The following is a 15812-nucleotide window of genomic DNA, read 5'->3' as shown; positions in this document are numbered from 1 at the left end:
TTCAGAAACATTTAAAAACGAAAAGAAAAATAGGATTTGTTGTATCAGCAAGCATTTAACACAAAAGAAACATTGATATCAATTATCTACTTTTAAAGGGGCAGAACCGTCATTAAAGTACGAGCTGACAGCAAATCTGGCGCGCGAATGGTCACTCTCCTTCCTCCCACCTTCGGACATTTACGTAAATCCATCCACACACCACCAAATATAAACTTATCATTATTATTACGGAATCCATAAAAAAATTAATTTACTAAACACATTTTTTTTTACATTTTACAATTACTTAACTATATAACTCTACTAATTAACCATTTAAATACATAATCTTCGGTTCGTTGTCTCCTTAGCATATTAAGTCATTTACTATAATATCAAAATCAATATCAAGAAAATTTTAATTAATATACCCAAAAACACAAACACACACACACACTCTCACTTCATTCATCACTAAAATATTCACAGTACTGTAACTTCTTTTTTATTTTTAACTTAAATTCCGTACCCTTTTTTTTTTTTTTTCCTCTCTCTTTGGATACTTTGCTAGATCTCTCTCTCTGTTCTACGAACAAAAACCCAGAATCAAAAAAAAAAAAGAAAAAAAAAAGTAATCTTTTAATCATTCGACTAGAGTCTAGAGAGATCTGAACCAACTTGTTCTGTGGTTTTTTATGCAAATGTGGTTTATGTAGTCACTAAATTTCTAATCTTTTTGTATTTTGATTCAATCCTTTCGTATCAAAAAGCTTACTTTTTTTTTTGTTTTCTCTGTTCATCCGTCTCGTGAAGCAAATGTAAGTTTCGTACCACATTATTATTGTCTTTTTTTTTTTGTCTGCTACAGTTTCTTTTTTCCTCAAAGGATCTTTCTTTTTGGGTTTTTATTTGATGTTTGGTTGATTCTTTGCTTGGGTTGTGATTTGTGAAAGTTGTTTTATTCTAACTTCAAGTCTTGATTTTTTTGTTATTTTACTTTGATTTTCACAAAATGTAAGTTTTAAAGAGATTAAAGATTCTTTCTTCTTTTTGCCTCTTCTTTGTTTGTCTCATTAATTGAAGAGCAATAGTTGTTATACTGTACTTACTTACTGTTTTTGGGGGTTTGTAGCTTTTTTTCTTGTTTATATAAATGGTATAAGATGGAGCTGAACTTTCTTTACTTGATTATTGTGTTTAGGCTATTTTCTCTAGAGTAAGTTCTTTGTTTTCAAGTTCTTTTTCTTGGGGTTTGGTTATAATGCTTTTATGTGTTTGGTTTTTGACAAATTCAAGTTAAAACAGTGAGAAAGATGAATCTCTTCCTTGCTTTTTTCTTGTGTGCTTGTTGGTGGCCTTGGAGATGATTGATTCTTGTGCCTCTCTATACAGTAGTTTTGACTATGTGTTGTCTGCATTTTTTGTTTAACGTTTTTGATTGATTATGTGGTTTGGCTGAAGTGATAGTATTCCATTGATAGTGGTTTTGGTTTCAGGATGCTAATGCATTCATTTGATTTTGATGCTGCAGTTTCAAGTTGGAGCTACATTTGTGTGAACCAAAATGGATGTCGGGTTGAGAATCTTTGTTGTTTCTGCGCTTCTTGTTACTGTGGCAGCAGAGGTTTACATTGTGACTATGGATGGAGATCCAATTATAAGTTACAAAGGTGGAGAAAATGGTTTTGAAGCAACTGCTGTCGAATCTGATGAGAGGATTGATACATCAAGGTACTTATTAGATAGTTTCTCTTCTTCAATTGTATTAGTACTGTGTATACATCGCTTGCTAGATTAATAATCTGTTACTGTTTTAGTGAATTGGTGACAATGTACGCTCGTCACTTAGAGAGGAAGCACGATATGATTCTTGGGATGCTCTTTGAGGAAGGATCATACAAAAAGCTTTACAGCTACAAACACCTTATAAATGGATTTGCAGCTCATGTTTCTCCAGAGCAGGTGAAAAAAATCGACTTGAGATCATTGCTAAATATATATTTTCTTGAATTCATGTTCCCTTACACTATTCCACTATATATTTGGTAGGCAGAAACACTTCGTCGCGCCCCTGGTGTGAAGTCTGTAGACAAAGATTGGAAAGTGAGGAGACTCACCACACATACACCAGAGTTTCTAGGACTTCCAACTGATGTTTGGCCAACAGGAGGCGGTTTCGATAGAGCAGGAGAAGACATTGTCATCGGGTTTGTTGACTCGGGAATTTATCCTCATCACCCGAGTTTTGCCTCTCACCACAGATTACCTTATGGCCCTCTTCCTCATTACAAAGGGAAATGTGAAGAAGATCCTCATACCAAGAAGAGCTTCTGCAACAGGAAGATCGTTGGAGCTCAACATTTTGCTGAAGCTGCTAAAGCGGCTGGGGCATTTAACCCGGATATCGACTATGCATCTCCATTGGATGGTGATGGGCATGGAAGGTTTGTTCTTTTATAGTTTTGTGACTTAGGGGAGATAAGTCTGCATCATTGTGAGCATGTATTCTATTGTACTAAGCAAGTCTGGTTCTGCTGGATTTTCTCAGTCATACAGCAGCTATAGCAGCTGGGAATAACGGTATTCAGTTGAGGATGCATGGTTATGAATTTGGAAGAGCGAGTGGAATGGCTCCTCGTGCAAGGTAGGCAGATGTGCAAACTGGCAGTTTTATTGACAGATGTATTCTTCACGTTGGTTGGCTTATAAAAGCTAGTTTCGTTCAGGATTGCTGTTTACAAGGCTCTTTACCGGCTTTTTGGAGGCTTTGTTGCTGATGTAGTTGCTGCCATTGATCAGGTAAGAGTAAGAACTTAGCGTAAGTTAGGAAAGACTGATCATAAAGTACCATGGAAAAATATCTCAGCTTAGATGAAATGATTTATCCTGCTGTGTTGAGGTGATGTGTGGGGTAGTATAATGATTTATCCTTATACTGCTACTTTTCATGACAGGCTGTTCATGATGGAGTAGATATCCTGAGCCTCTCGGTTGGTCCAAATAGTCCTCCAACAACTACTAAGACAACGTTCTTAAATCCATTTGATGCTACACTTCTTGGTGCCGTAAAAGCTGGTGTTTTCGTTGCTCAAGCTGCTGGAAACGGAGGGCCCTTTCCGAAAACTTTGGTATCATATAGCCCCTGGATAACAACTGTCGCCGCTGCAATTGATGATCGCAGATACAAAAATCATCTGACTCTTGGGAATGGGAAAATGCTTGCTGGGATGGGGTTATCTCGTAAGAATAAATAATAATGTTGTTTTAACATTTTGCATGGCACTATATATTCTAACTTTTTGTTTTGATGAACTGTTACGTGCTTTCTGCAGCACCAACTCGCCCTCATCGCTTGTACACTTTGGTTTCTTCAAATGATGTTCTGCTGGATTCATCTTCTTCGAAGTATAATCCATCTGATTGCCAGAGACCAGAAGTCTTTAACAAGAAATTGGTCAAGGGAAACATTCTTCTCTGTGGATATTCTTTCAACTTTGTTGTTGGCACAGCTTCCATCAAGAAAGTTGTTGCAACAGCTAAGCATCTCGGTGCTGCTGGTTTTGTTCTTGTTGTTGAAAATGTATCTCCGGGAACCAAATTCGATCCTGTACCTTCTGCCGTTCCAGGAATCTTGATTACAGATGTGTCTAAGTCAATGGTAATGGGAGTTTCAATTGCTTTCACTTACTCTCCTCACAGCCTATTTTCTCAGATCTGAAATGCTGTTTTTGGGTTTCTTTAGGATTTGATCGATTACTACAACGTCAGTACATCAAGGGATTGGACAGGAAGAGTCAAAAGTTTTAATGCCAAGGGAAGTATCGGAGATGGCTTAGCACCTGTTCTTCACAAATCAGCACCTCAAGTGGCATTGTTCTCAGCTAGAGGACCCAATACCAAGGATTTCAGCTTTCAAGATGCTGATCTTCTTAAACCGGATATTCTTGCACCCGGTTATCTGATATGGGCGGCTTGGTGTCCAAATGGAACAGATGAGCCTAATTATGTTGGTAGGCTTTTCAAAGTACTCTAGCTCACATGTGGTGTGTCCTTTTGAAACGAACTATAGTTTCTTACTTTGGGATCTTGAGCAGGTGAAGGATTTGCGCTAATATCAGGAACCAGCATGGCTGCACCACACATAGCCGGGATAGCTGCACTTGTGAAGCAGAAGCATCCTCAATGGAGCCCAGCTGCTATCAAATCAGCTTTGATGACAACCTCAACAGTCATAGATAGAGCAGGAAGGCTTCTTCAGGCGCAGCAATATTCAGACACTGAGGCTGTAACACTTGTTAAGGCTACTCCTTTCGATTATGGAAGTGGTCATGTCAATCCAAGTGCTGCTCTAGATCCTGGTCTTATCTTTGATGCAGGTATCGTTGCTATATCTCATCAATGATAGACCAAAGATCTTTGATCTTCTGGTTGATAAGACTAATTGATTTTCTCTCGTAGGGTATGAGGACTATCTAGGATTCTTGTGCACGACCCCTGGGATCAGTGCCCATGAGATAAGAAACTACACAAACACACGCTGTAACTACGACATGAAACATCCTTCAAACTTCAATGCACCATCTATCGCAGTTTCACATCTCGTGGGGACCCAAACAATAACAAGGAGAGTGACGAATGTGGCAGAAGTAGAAGAAACATACACAATAACAGCTAGGATGCAGCCTTCTATCGCCATCGAAGTGAACCCACCAGCAATGACACTCAGACCAGGCGCTTCTAGAACCTTCTCAGTCACTATGACCGTGAGATCGGTTTCTGGAGAATACAGTTTCGGGGAGGTGAAATTGAAAGGTAGCCGAGGGCATAAGGTGAGGCTTCCGGTGGTGGCTCTAGGACATCGGCGATGAACAAATCTTTTGGGTGTTGTAATATTATTTTTTTGTAATATGCAGTAATAATAAGAGGGTAGTTCTAGAGAATTGTGTCTGATAAAAACCAAAAAAGAAGGAAAATGCTTTATAGCAGCTTGTATAATTAGTTATTGATATAAAAACTCCATTAATATGTCAAATGCCCAGCTTAAAACTGTATAAACCTCATGCCTTGTTTTTTCATTTCATTTTCAACAAAAGAGTTCACCTAAGGGAGAGAAACACAAAACGCACTCTGAAAATTCTATAGATAACAATGAGATGTACTGAAAACAGATGAGTTAAAAAATGTCCCAACGTCCCCAACCAAATGAAAAAGAAACCCCAAACGCTTTCTAAGCTTCTCCACATCACACGATTTTCTAAGCTCTTTAAAGGACTTTGCAGCGAGTAACAGCTTCTAGGGGTTCCATGATTCAAGTTTTAATTTGATTCATGTGTGTAAACTGAACGTTGGTCAAAGAATCCGAGTCAAAAGAATACCTCCTTTGCATTGCATTTCATCAATCAATCAAAATTGTCCGTGGCTCCCTATGCTATGCTTGTGTAGTTTGGGAAGAGGTCGATCAATTTATCGAGAGTATCAGCGTGAAACTTTCTTCCAAAGAGATAGCAAGGTCTTTTGATCCCATTCCACATGCAATGCGTCCATGATACTATTCCCTATATATGCAGGCATTTGAAAAAAAAAAAGGGAGATTATCATTTCGGTAAAGGAGAAAAAACAAGAAAATCTGTAACTAATTAAAAGTGAAGAAGACTTGGTTTTAAAGTGTGTACCGTTCCCTCACTTGTAACGCGTGCCACTGCGTCAATGGACTGTAAATGGATTAAAAATGTACANTTCACCTAAGGGAGAGAAACACAAAACGCACTCTGAAAATTCTATAGATAACAATGAGATGTACTGAAAACAGATGAGTTAAAAAATGTCCCAACGTCCCCAACCAAATGAAAAAGAAACCCCAAACGCTTTCTAAGCTTCTCCACATCACACGATTTTCTAAGCTCTTTAAAGGACTTTGCAGCGAGTAACAGCTTCTAGGGGTTCCATGATTCAAGTTTTAATTTGATTCATGTGTGTAAACTGAACGTTGGTCAAAGAATCCGAGTCAAAAGAATACCTCCTTTGCATTGCATTTCATCAATCAAACAAAATTGTCCGTGCTCCCTATGCTATGCTTGTGTAGTTTGGGAAGAGGTCGATCAATTTATCGAGAGTATCAGCGTGAAACTTTCTTCCAAAGAGATAGCAAGGTCTTTTGATCCCATTCCACATGCAATGCGTCCATGATACTATTCCCTATATATGCAGGCATTTGAAAAAAAAAAAGGGAGATTATCATTTCGGTAAAGGAGAAAAAACAAGAAAATCTGTAACTAATTAAAAGTGAAGAAGACTTGGTTTTAAAGTGTGTACCGTTCCCTCACTTGTAACGCGTGCCACTGCGTCAATGGACTGTAAATGGATTAAAAATGTACACCAATTAGTTTATCACAATGGAAGCAAGCAAGGGAATTGTCAAGGTAGATTCTAAGAGATCATAGCGGTTTAGTGATGATACCGTGATGTTCTTAATTAACTCGAGTGTGATATCTTCAGGCATGTATTTTCTTGGATGCCACTTTTTCTCAGACCAATCAACATATGTCACTGTCCAGTTAGCAATGCCAGTAGGATCAAGCATCTGCAAAGTTTATCCGACCAAAGTATATTATGGATAAAGAAATTACTAAAACAACAAACATTTTCATTTTAGCAAGAGTCAAAATGGATTCTCACATGGAAGAATGTTNACAAAATTGTCCGTGCTCCCTATGCTATGCTTGTGTAGTTTGGGAAGAGGTCGATCAATTTATCGAGAGTATCAGCGTGAAACTTTCTTCCAAAGAGATAGCAAGGTCTTTTGATCCCATTCCACATGCAATGCGTCCATGATGCTATTCCCTATATATGCAGGCATTTGAAAAAAAAAAAGGGAGATTATCATTTCGGTAAAGGAGAAAAAACAAGAAAATCTGTAACTAATTAAAAGTGAAGAAGACTTGGTTTTAAAGTGTGTACCGTTCCCTCACTTGTAACGCGTGCCACTGCGTCAATGGACTGTAAATGGATTAAAAATGTACACCAATTAGTTTATCACAATGGAAGCAAGCAAGGGAATTGTCAAGGTAGATTCTAAGAGATCATAGCGGTTTAGTGATGATACCGTGATGTTCTTAATTAACTCGAGTGTGATATCTTCAGGCATGTATTTTCTTGGATGCCACTTTTTCTCAGACCAATCAACATATGTCACTGTCCAGTTAGCAATGCCAGTAGGATCAAGCATCTGCAAAGTTTATCAGACCAAAGTATATTATGGATAAAGAAATTACTAAAACAACAAACATTTTCATTTTAGCAAGAGTCAAAATGGATTCTCACATGGAAGAATGTTGGCAGATAGTGTTCATCTGCGATGCAGTTCTTGTTGCTCTCTACACCTGGCTGAAGAAAAAATATAACCGTCCTATTTAACATGTGTTTTTTCAATGTATCTAGAAAGTAACACCTCTATAAAATCGACAAAAAGATAATAAAACATCTATTTTGAAGGTTAGGTCGTACTCACCCCACAGTAATCCCGGAATTTAGAGTAGTAAAGACTGTCTGCCATAGTTATTACAGCATGCTGACGCTTCATGGAAAACCACTGCACGGATATAGAGATAAATGAGTAAGTGATGAAAACTTGTTGAAAAACTCTCTCATGGCGATTTTTGTAGCGTCAGTTGATCAAAGTGCTTTCCCAATAACAATGGATGGAAGCAAATGTGTATGCGGAACAATGTGTTTAATTGATGATATTAATACTAGGTGGTAGCAAATAATCACTCGCAAGGGAAAATTTGGACTTGAAGAGAATCCAGTTCCTATACACAGAGGTAATATGCATACTATGTGGCTATAATTACTCCACAAAGAATTCTCGTTATAAACTTGTTGTTTTATCAATTGGTTCAAACAATGACACAGAATTGGCCCCTTCTATTCGAGTCTTTGTATTTTAATGATCTCGCATATATTTTCAGAGTACGAGCAAGCTTAATACTGGATCAGTAAAACATTTTTTACCTGTGCACCCTTTCGAAAATCTTCCTTTGGAATTTCCGGCAACATGTGATCCATATGCCTACCTTTTCCATGTGGACCAGGGTCGTCAAAGCTGAAGAATAATAGAGTATATCTTATATGAAGAATTCTGGAAAAAAAAGTGTAGTTATAGTTCTCAAACCTCATCAACTTGAAAAAAATCTTTACCAGTCAACATAGCTGACATTGCTGTACATCATATAGTTGTACATATATTCAAAACTTCGTAGTGGCACACAACTGCAAAACCAGAAACACTCAAACTGGTTAGGGGAACCTCAGAATAATCAGTAAGAAGAGAAATAAAGTTTCCAGGAGATTACCTATCAGAAAGTAAAACAAATTGCTGATTCTCAGGATCTCTAAGAGCAGTAGTCAACAAACGTCTCTCAGCATCAATCATCGATATTCTACCCCATACCACCTTCAGAAAACATATATGATTATTTTACTATAAAGAGAAATTTATGTAACATCCACCAACTAAATGTAATCATTCCAGAACTATGGTTTTTCTCTTCATGACCGTGAAGAGGGATGACATGGTATCTACAATTATAGACATCAGACATAGAGAAAGACACATACCTCGTCACTTCGTGTCTCACGGTTAAGAAAGTAGCGACTGGTGTGAACCGGAGTATCTTTTGATGCATGAATATAAACAGAGAATTTCCCTTCATGACCCTGTGAGGAGAGATAAAAGCACAAAATCGTCAGTGGAAGAAATAAGTCAAAGAAAGAATCAAATAAACATAAAGATACTAAAATTATTGCAAGCTTTCATAATGCACAGCTAAGTATGCTTCCGCCTAAACATGCTGCATCCAAGTTGTCAAACGATTTTCCAGACAAAGTCTACAATTTTGATGAATTGCCAAACATCATAAATGGCCAGCTTAAACTCAAAAGAGTACATTGTACTTCTTATAATCCTAGTCCGAGGGAAACCTCTCTGACACAATTGATGTGGGAAAAGAAGTAGGGAAGAGATGAAGTCTACCTGAAAAAAGAGGTCCCATAGCTTTTCAAAAGGCAACGTACCGGGAGTTAAGAACATAAAAGCAATTTTAGAACGCTTTGTTATAACACGAGGGGAGCTCAATATTTCCCTAATCACTACACGAGCTGCAATCTCGTCATCCGAATATTCCCTCAGTGACGGTGGAAGCCAATCAGTTAATCCCTTGCACCCGTTAGACGAAAACATATAACAAGCCGCTCTGCTGTGACGAGGGAACATGAACGCACCAATTAAAAACATTGCTATCAGTGAAAGCACCGCGATGATCCATACTGGCTTCCTTGTAAGAGCACGGTGGCGAGCCCCAGGCAAAGACTGCAGATAATTTATTCTGCCTAGACGCCACCCCTTAATTGCCTTCATCTCATAAAAACCTCTTATCGCATACTGCAACACCTCAACCTCAATTATCCTTTAACCCACTGCAAAATCTGCTTCTTCAGCTAAAATGAGAAATTCCACTAGGCAGCTAGAAACCAGTTGAAACCTAAAAGATACAAGACAAACCCCATTTTTGAACATCAGATATCTATAAAGAGCAGAACGCAGGTAAACAGTAGAAAAGTATAAGAACTATGAAATAACTAGACCAGATCAAGAGATTAATCTCAAATCAATCAGTCTCTTTTAGCTTTATCCAGCAATAAGGAACAAAAAGAATGTCATACAAATTCGTATCACATCAAAAGTTTGAAACTCAAGTTGACAAGCTAGATTCAACAACACCATTATAGCTGAAGAAACTTGTCACGATCCAACATAAAAGATAGAAGAATCAAACATCCACAGGGAAATAAATTGACAATTTCAAACTTGTACAACAAATCAAAAAAAAAGTCTTATCTACATCTAACACCAAGAAAAGTCAAAACCATCACCAGAGCTTCTCTAATAGCCAAATTCAAAAACAAACCATCACCACGAACATTGCTTCAAAGCAAAACATCCTCAGTCAACACGAATGTTTCCCAAATCACAGAAATCACGAGATCGAAAAACGAAATCGAAATTATCAAAGTCCGGTTGCGTTTTCAATTAGAGGTTCCAAATCCGAAACCAAATCGGCTCCCACAAAATCCTAAAAAATCCAGACTAATCTACGCATAAACGAACACACACGAAAGTATCCAAAAGCCGAGAAAATGTAACCTGAACGGAATCGGATCCTAGAGGCGGCGAGAGCTCTGCGAGCTTGTTTTGTGTCCTCCACCCCAAAGATCTAGAAGAAGATTATCAAAGCTCACAGCGAACGAACAACTGAGAGCTACGCAAGTTACAGAAACCTTAATATTAAAAAAAAAAATCTCTCAGAGTATTGAGTGTCGATATCTAGGCACGAATTTGAAACGTTTCCTTTTAGGTAATATTTCAATTTCTTCTATAAGTGTTTTCCCCCTTCACGATTTCGTTTCTTCTTCTGATCTCTCTCTCTCTCTCTCTCTCTCTCTCTCTCTTTGTTTCTTCTGTTTCTCGCTCTTACAGTAATGAAGTTATCTGTACACAGACGACGAAGAAGTCGAAGAACGAAGGATGAAGATGAAGAGGAAGAAGAAGAAGAAGACTCTTCGGTTCAAAAACAGAAGTAAATATTTTATTTTGAGGTAGAGAGAGAGACTAAAGAGGAGAGATTAATATTTTATTTTACAAATATATTTTTAAATTATGTTATAGCATTAACGTGTAATTTTATAATTGGCTACTTGTAATTGTGTTTTTACTTCATACCATATAAAACACACGCACTTGTTGATGAAACTTTATAATAAACCAGTAAGAATTGAATTTTGGTTTGGTTAGTTCGGTTCGGTATGATTTAGATTTATTGAGTTTTGGTTGGGTTTAGTTCGGTTCGATTTGAAAAACTACAGTACAACCTCTATAAATTAATACTCGGTAAATTAATAACCTCTATAAATTAATAAATTTCTCCGGTCTCAAGTTGGGACTAGTGTAATTTTGGATATTATTCGATAAAATAATAAATTAATAACTTTTTTAAAAATCTCATGTAAAAATATGGTCCCATCAATATCATAAATTAATAATCAAATAAATTAGTATATATATATATATATCTAAGAAAATCTAGTGAAATATGAATCTATTGTTTTTTTGTTCTTTAATTTGTATTCTTGTTGGAGAGCATCTCTAATTTTTCTGACCACATCAAAAACTTCTGGTGTTGTCTTCTCAAATCGCATCCAAAAATTGTAGAGAGTTCTTGACGCGATAATTGTTTCCTTACGTGTAACTGGTTCTCAAGGTACCGTCATATCTTTTTCAACTTCATCATCACCTTAAAAAACAGTAGCAACAATTTCTTCTAAACTTTGAATTTCTGATAAAAAATTCTTTTCATAAATTAATATTTTATTAATTAATTATTAATTTATCGATAAATTAAAACCTCTATAAATTAATAAATTTCATGGTCCCGATCTTATTAATTTATAGAAGTTCTACTGTACCAATATTAAATTCGAGATTTTTACAATTTTGAGTCGTTTGTAGATAATTCGAATTCAGTTCGAATTTTACGTTGAAGAGTTTTTAATCCAGTTTTAAGTCGAGATCGATTTGTTGGGTTGGTCAATTTGATGTCCCGTCAAAGGAACGCATGTTAGATTTTTTTTTTTTTTTTCCAGTGTAGATGTTTTTGTCCTGATTTAATTTTTCTAAAAAAAATTCAAAAGTCTAAAAGGTTGTAACTCTTTACTTAATTATTTTAGGGTGTATGAATATCATTAATTTGCTTTTGGCTAGTTAAAAGGAAAAATTTACAAACAAAAAATTATTATAACTAAAATATGTTGTAAATATACTCCCATTTCTTTTACAAAGAGTGTAATTTTAGAGATTTTATTTTTGTTTTACAAAAAATGTCATTAAAAAAATTATTTTGATGTTTACGCTATTTTCCTCATTTACCATTAATTCTTTGTGAATTATAAATATTAAATAAAACATGTATGTGTAACTAAAAATTTTAAATTTTGTGTAAAATGAATCAAAATAACTTTTGTGAAGTAATAAGCGTCCTTGTGTGGATTGTTTACTTTTACATGTTGTCATAATTTTTTTAATCATATTTTCTTATGCTAGTGGGCATTGACTTCGACTTATTTTTCTGTTTTAATATAAAATTGTAAGCAAGAAAAAAAAAGATATTTTTTATTCAGTTATTAGGTATTTAGGTGTCGTCATGTAGATTCAATTATAACTATCAATTGGGCGGTCCGTCCGTGGGTGAGCCCATGTCCACATCTTTATGGGCGGTTATGGTCATGCCCAAAAATAACATGGTCTTAATGGACAAAAGACCATTGGGCTCGCTGACCAAATGGACATAACCATTTGGACACTGGACAGCCCAAATTTCTTAAAAATCTAGGTTTTACAATTTGGGAGAAAAATTAAATTTTACAATTTGGGGGGAAAATCTAGATTTTACATGATTATTGGCTAAGATTATGCTTGTTTTAGGCTTTGTGAACCTTGGGTAATGATTATTGGAGCTTGTTTTGCATAAAGTGACGAAAATTGAAAAAAACTTGTTAGAATTTGGGGGTTTTAATTTCTTGGGCTTGCTTTAATGTTGCCTTAAGAGTTATGATTGATAATTAGTTTGATTCCCATTAAAATTTGACAAGTTTTAAGATTTTAGCAAATTGTGAGAATTCTTAAGCTGTCCATGGTTATTGACCAATTGGAAATAGTCTTAATGGGCATGGACACATTTTGGACCATTGTTTATTTGGGATTGTCCAACTTCCGCCTATATTAAAAAATATCCAAGCGGACTCGCCAAATGGTCCATGGACGAACCATTTGACAGCTCTAGATTCAAATTTCAAAAGCAAACTATATATTGCAGTAGACTCAAATATTTTTTCATGATTTTAAAGACCATTTGTGATTGTTATGTGTATTATAAACTAGATCAGCTACTACATATATATATGATAGATACTGTTTTAAATAAAGTTACCTATAAATTTTTTTATCTACTTATTATATGCTCTCCGGTTCCATTTTTTTATAACAAATAGTAATAATAATAATTTGCTCTCGACATATCTTAAAGCAAGAACAAAGTAAAGATCGTGCCACCCATTTACTCCCCAGTCCCCACGACAGTGCCAATCTATTTTTATTTGTTCACGTATATATAGACAAATCCCACGGTTTTGAGGTCAAAAAAAAAAAAAAGACAATTCTCACGGATATTTGAATCAAAATCGTGCTATTATCCAGAAAATTTGATGGTGTAATTGTAAACATACTTTTATCCACATAACATATAAACACAATATTTTTTCTAACCAAATATTTATACAAAAAAAAAAAAGAAGTCGTTAATCGAAAAGTCTAACACGTACTAAGTCAAGTCAACGGTCTACACTCTACACACAAATATAAAGACATGACCAAAATCAAATAGTAGCTGTATTTTGGAAAGTAACTAGACACGATCTAAACCATATAAAACGATTAAAAACTGTAACCGTTAATCATAATTATATATTAAATTATATTAACCATAACCATTATTTAATCGTAACACTATTAAAATTGTTGGTTAACCGTATAGTTAAACCGTAATTTTTTAACTGTAACCGTGTTTAAAATATAGTAAACATACTAATAATTATATATTTAATATGAATTATATGATATATAGAAATATGAGTACACTAAAATCATGTATCAATTAAAAATAAATAATGTCAACTATATTATATCATCAATTAATATTAAACCGTATCATATTATCAAATATACGTAACCGTATATAATTATAACCGTTTTAACCAGAACCGTATTTAACCGTTTAATAAACAATTATGTTAAATCACTTAAATTTTAAACAAAAATTCTAAGTTCTAACTATAACTAGTGGTTAATAAATCGTAATTGTGATAACTATAACCATTGTTATTACCCTACACAAATTATTTAATTTCTAAGTACTTTGATCCACACCACTTCTTTAGTGTGTTGCTCTCATGTATTCAGATTCCATCGTATATTCCAAGTTTTTAAAGTGTAATTTTACCAAGATTCTTAATAATTTTGAACAATTCAGCTTTAATTTTATTATCCAATGATTTATCTTTAGATATAGCCAAATAGATGTGCCAAACTAAAAAGTATCGCTTTATTACTTTTTTTTCTTTTTTTGGCAACTATTGCTTTATAATAAAGCAGTATCATCTTTTTTCATTAAATAGAGAAAGAATTAGTTATAAAGAAATATAAATACACATAATGCATGTATTGGAAAGAAAACATATACTTTTAGTGAATGTTTGTAGAAGAATCATTATTATGGGTCAAGTGATTTATTGAATATCCAAGCATCTCGTAATTGTAAGATTTTGATTGTTTGATCATTATATATAATGGTAACAGCATGTACGTATAACTCTCTTTTTTGTGTGCTTAAGCCTTAAAGCATGTCTAATCAAAGTTGTAGGTTATAATTTATAATCACAGGTCACACATGTCCATGTGAAATAACGATGCGGTTCATCTCTTTAAAACTAATTAAACTTTAAACGAGATCCGATTGTTTGATTCAACATGTTCTTTAATTAATAGCTAACCATGTGACTCATAAGCTTACTCAGTGTTATAATTTGAAATCTTAATTAATTTTACCTAGTAAAATATAACATTCTAAAATATTTTATGCATTTCAACTAAACGAATACTATTCTAAAATATCCAAGTTAAAATTTTTTAAATATATATCTTATTGAATATAATTATGCATTTCAACTAAAGGAATGGATGAAACCAAATATAAACATTCAAATTTTGCACATATTAAGTACATGTTCCTGCTAATCAAATTGATTTTCTTTACTTATTGATTTGTTTTTTAATATTTTTTTAATATAAACAGGAACTCAAGGACCACTAAAAAATGCTCGGTAGATTCTTGATTCTTCCCAACCCTCAAAACAAAGTAAAGTTGCAATCACCGGATGCATCTCTAAGCGTCTCAAAGCTTCCTCTAAAGTATGATATTTAAACACATCCTTGATGTCAAATAACATTTCACCATCTATAAGAGGTCTATCACCATTGTAGTTAAATTGTTCTGCATTCATCTCCATCTCACTGACTTTAGGTATACCTTTAGAATTCTTAATAAATTTGAGTGTTGCATTGACGGAATAGGGATATCAACTATGATTTTTGCGCTCACAAGTATGAGGATCTTCAACTACTCTCTCCTTGTAGCTGCCCTTATCAACATGTGCACATATATACAGTTGACTCAACGGTTCATACTCCTCCATGTCTATATAGGACAGCTGAAATACTCACCAAATCACACATGTTGTAATCCCAACATAAGAGATGACCATATTGATCCCTTATGTTTCCAAAATACAACATGGTTTCATTCTCACAGACAAACTTAGGAGGTAGTGGTAAAGTAGGCCAAAAGAAGTAAAATTTCCCTTTAGAATCTACAAGCTTTGGAGCGTTGTTTAAGTTTCTTTTTTTCTCCATTAGACTAAATCTTTCTTCACCTAGGATTTTTTTCTGCAAGAGCTCTAGGGACATAGTGTTGTTTAGGATCTAACAAAACTTGTAGTCCGCCGTCATCATCCCCCAAATCGAAAGCTTCATTATCATCTGAAAATTCTGGATCATCCAGTTGTGTCTGTGTTGGTGTTGGTACATGGATAATTGTTGGTGTTGGTAACAGAATTTTGTCTACGGTTCCGATTCCTTGACGGTCATGGCCTCTTCGGCATACCAG

General features: G+C 34.9%; 2 protein-coding genes across 5 annotated transcripts; one reads left to right on the top strand and one right to left on the bottom strand.

Moving 5' to 3' along the window:
• Positions 373-5007, top strand: LOC104701141 (subtilisin-like protease SBT2.5). 4 transcript variants are annotated; one of them, XM_010416793.2, is made up of 12 exons: positions 373-694; positions 796-800; positions 1514-1713; positions 1800-1944; positions 2032-2426; positions 2531-2626; positions 2709-2781; positions 2937-3222; positions 3315-3640; positions 3725-3992; positions 4077-4358; positions 4441-5007. In XM_010416793.2, exons 3-12 carry the CDS (start codon positions 1547-1549, stop codon positions 4848-4850), a joined length of 2448 nt encoding a protein of 815 aa, XP_010415095.1. In that variant the 5' UTR covers positions 373-694; positions 796-800; positions 1514-1546; the 3' UTR covers positions 4851-5007. The 4 variants fall into 4 exon arrangements, with proteins under 4 accessions (XP_010415095.1, XP_010415086.1, XP_010415091.1 ...); XM_010416784.2 differs by having other exon boundaries at positions 373-800; XM_010416789.2 differs by lacking the exons at positions 373-694; positions 796-800 and adding an exon at positions 917-1198.
• Positions 5026-10615, bottom strand: LOC104701165. The gene is made up of 12 exons (XM_019229183.1): positions 10184-10615; positions 9014-9521; positions 8599-8697; positions 8334-8434; positions 8179-8250; positions 7993-8083; positions 7490-7570; positions 7303-7365; positions 7085-7207; positions 6940-6978; positions 5724-6177; positions 5026-5082 (listed from the first exon to the last, which is right to left on the bottom strand). The coding sequence occupies exons 2-11, from the start codon at positions 9395-9397 to the stop codon at positions 6046-6048; spliced, it is 1185 nt and encodes a 394-aa protein (XP_019084728.1). The 5' UTR covers positions 9398-9521; positions 10184-10615; the 3' UTR covers positions 5026-5082; positions 5724-6045.

The sequence above is a fragment of the Camelina sativa genome, chromosome 1 (assembly GCF_000633955.1).
Source record: "Camelina sativa cultivar DH55 chromosome 1, Cs, whole genome shotgun sequence".
Classification (NCBI taxonomy): domain Eukaryota; kingdom Viridiplantae; phylum Streptophyta; class Magnoliopsida; order Brassicales; family Brassicaceae; genus Camelina; species Camelina sativa.
The sequence above is the reverse complement of the archived record's forward strand: the minus strand, read 5'-3'. Positions and strand labels throughout refer to the sequence as shown.

Excerpts from the sequence above, each read along its gene's own strand:
- LOC104701141 (XM_010416793.2), top strand. The coding sequence starts at position 1,547 with ATGGATGTCGGGTTGAGAATCTTTGTTGTTTCTGCGCTTCTTGTTACT. Across the intron at positions 1,945-2,031 it reads CTCATGTTTCTCCAGAGCAG|GCAGAAACACTTCGTCGCGC; the intron begins GTGAAAAAAATC and ends TATATTTGGTAG. Across the intron at positions 2,782-2,936 it reads TAGTTGCTGCCATTGATCAG|GCTGTTCATGATGGAGTAGA; the intron begins GTAAGAGTAAGA and ends TTTTCATGACAG.
- LOC104701165 (XM_019229183.1), bottom strand. The coding sequence starts at position 9,397 with ATGAAGGCAATTAAGGGGTGGCGTCTAGGCAGAATAAATTATCTGCAG. Across the intron at positions 7,571-7,992 it reads ATTTTCGAAAGGGTGCACAG|TGGTTTTCCATGAAGCGTCA; the intron begins GTAAAAAATGTT and ends ATATCCGTGCAG. Across the intron at positions 6,979-7,084 it reads AGTTAATTAAGAACATCACG|TCCATTGACGCAGTGGCACG; the intron begins GTATCATCACTA and ends ATCCATTTACAG.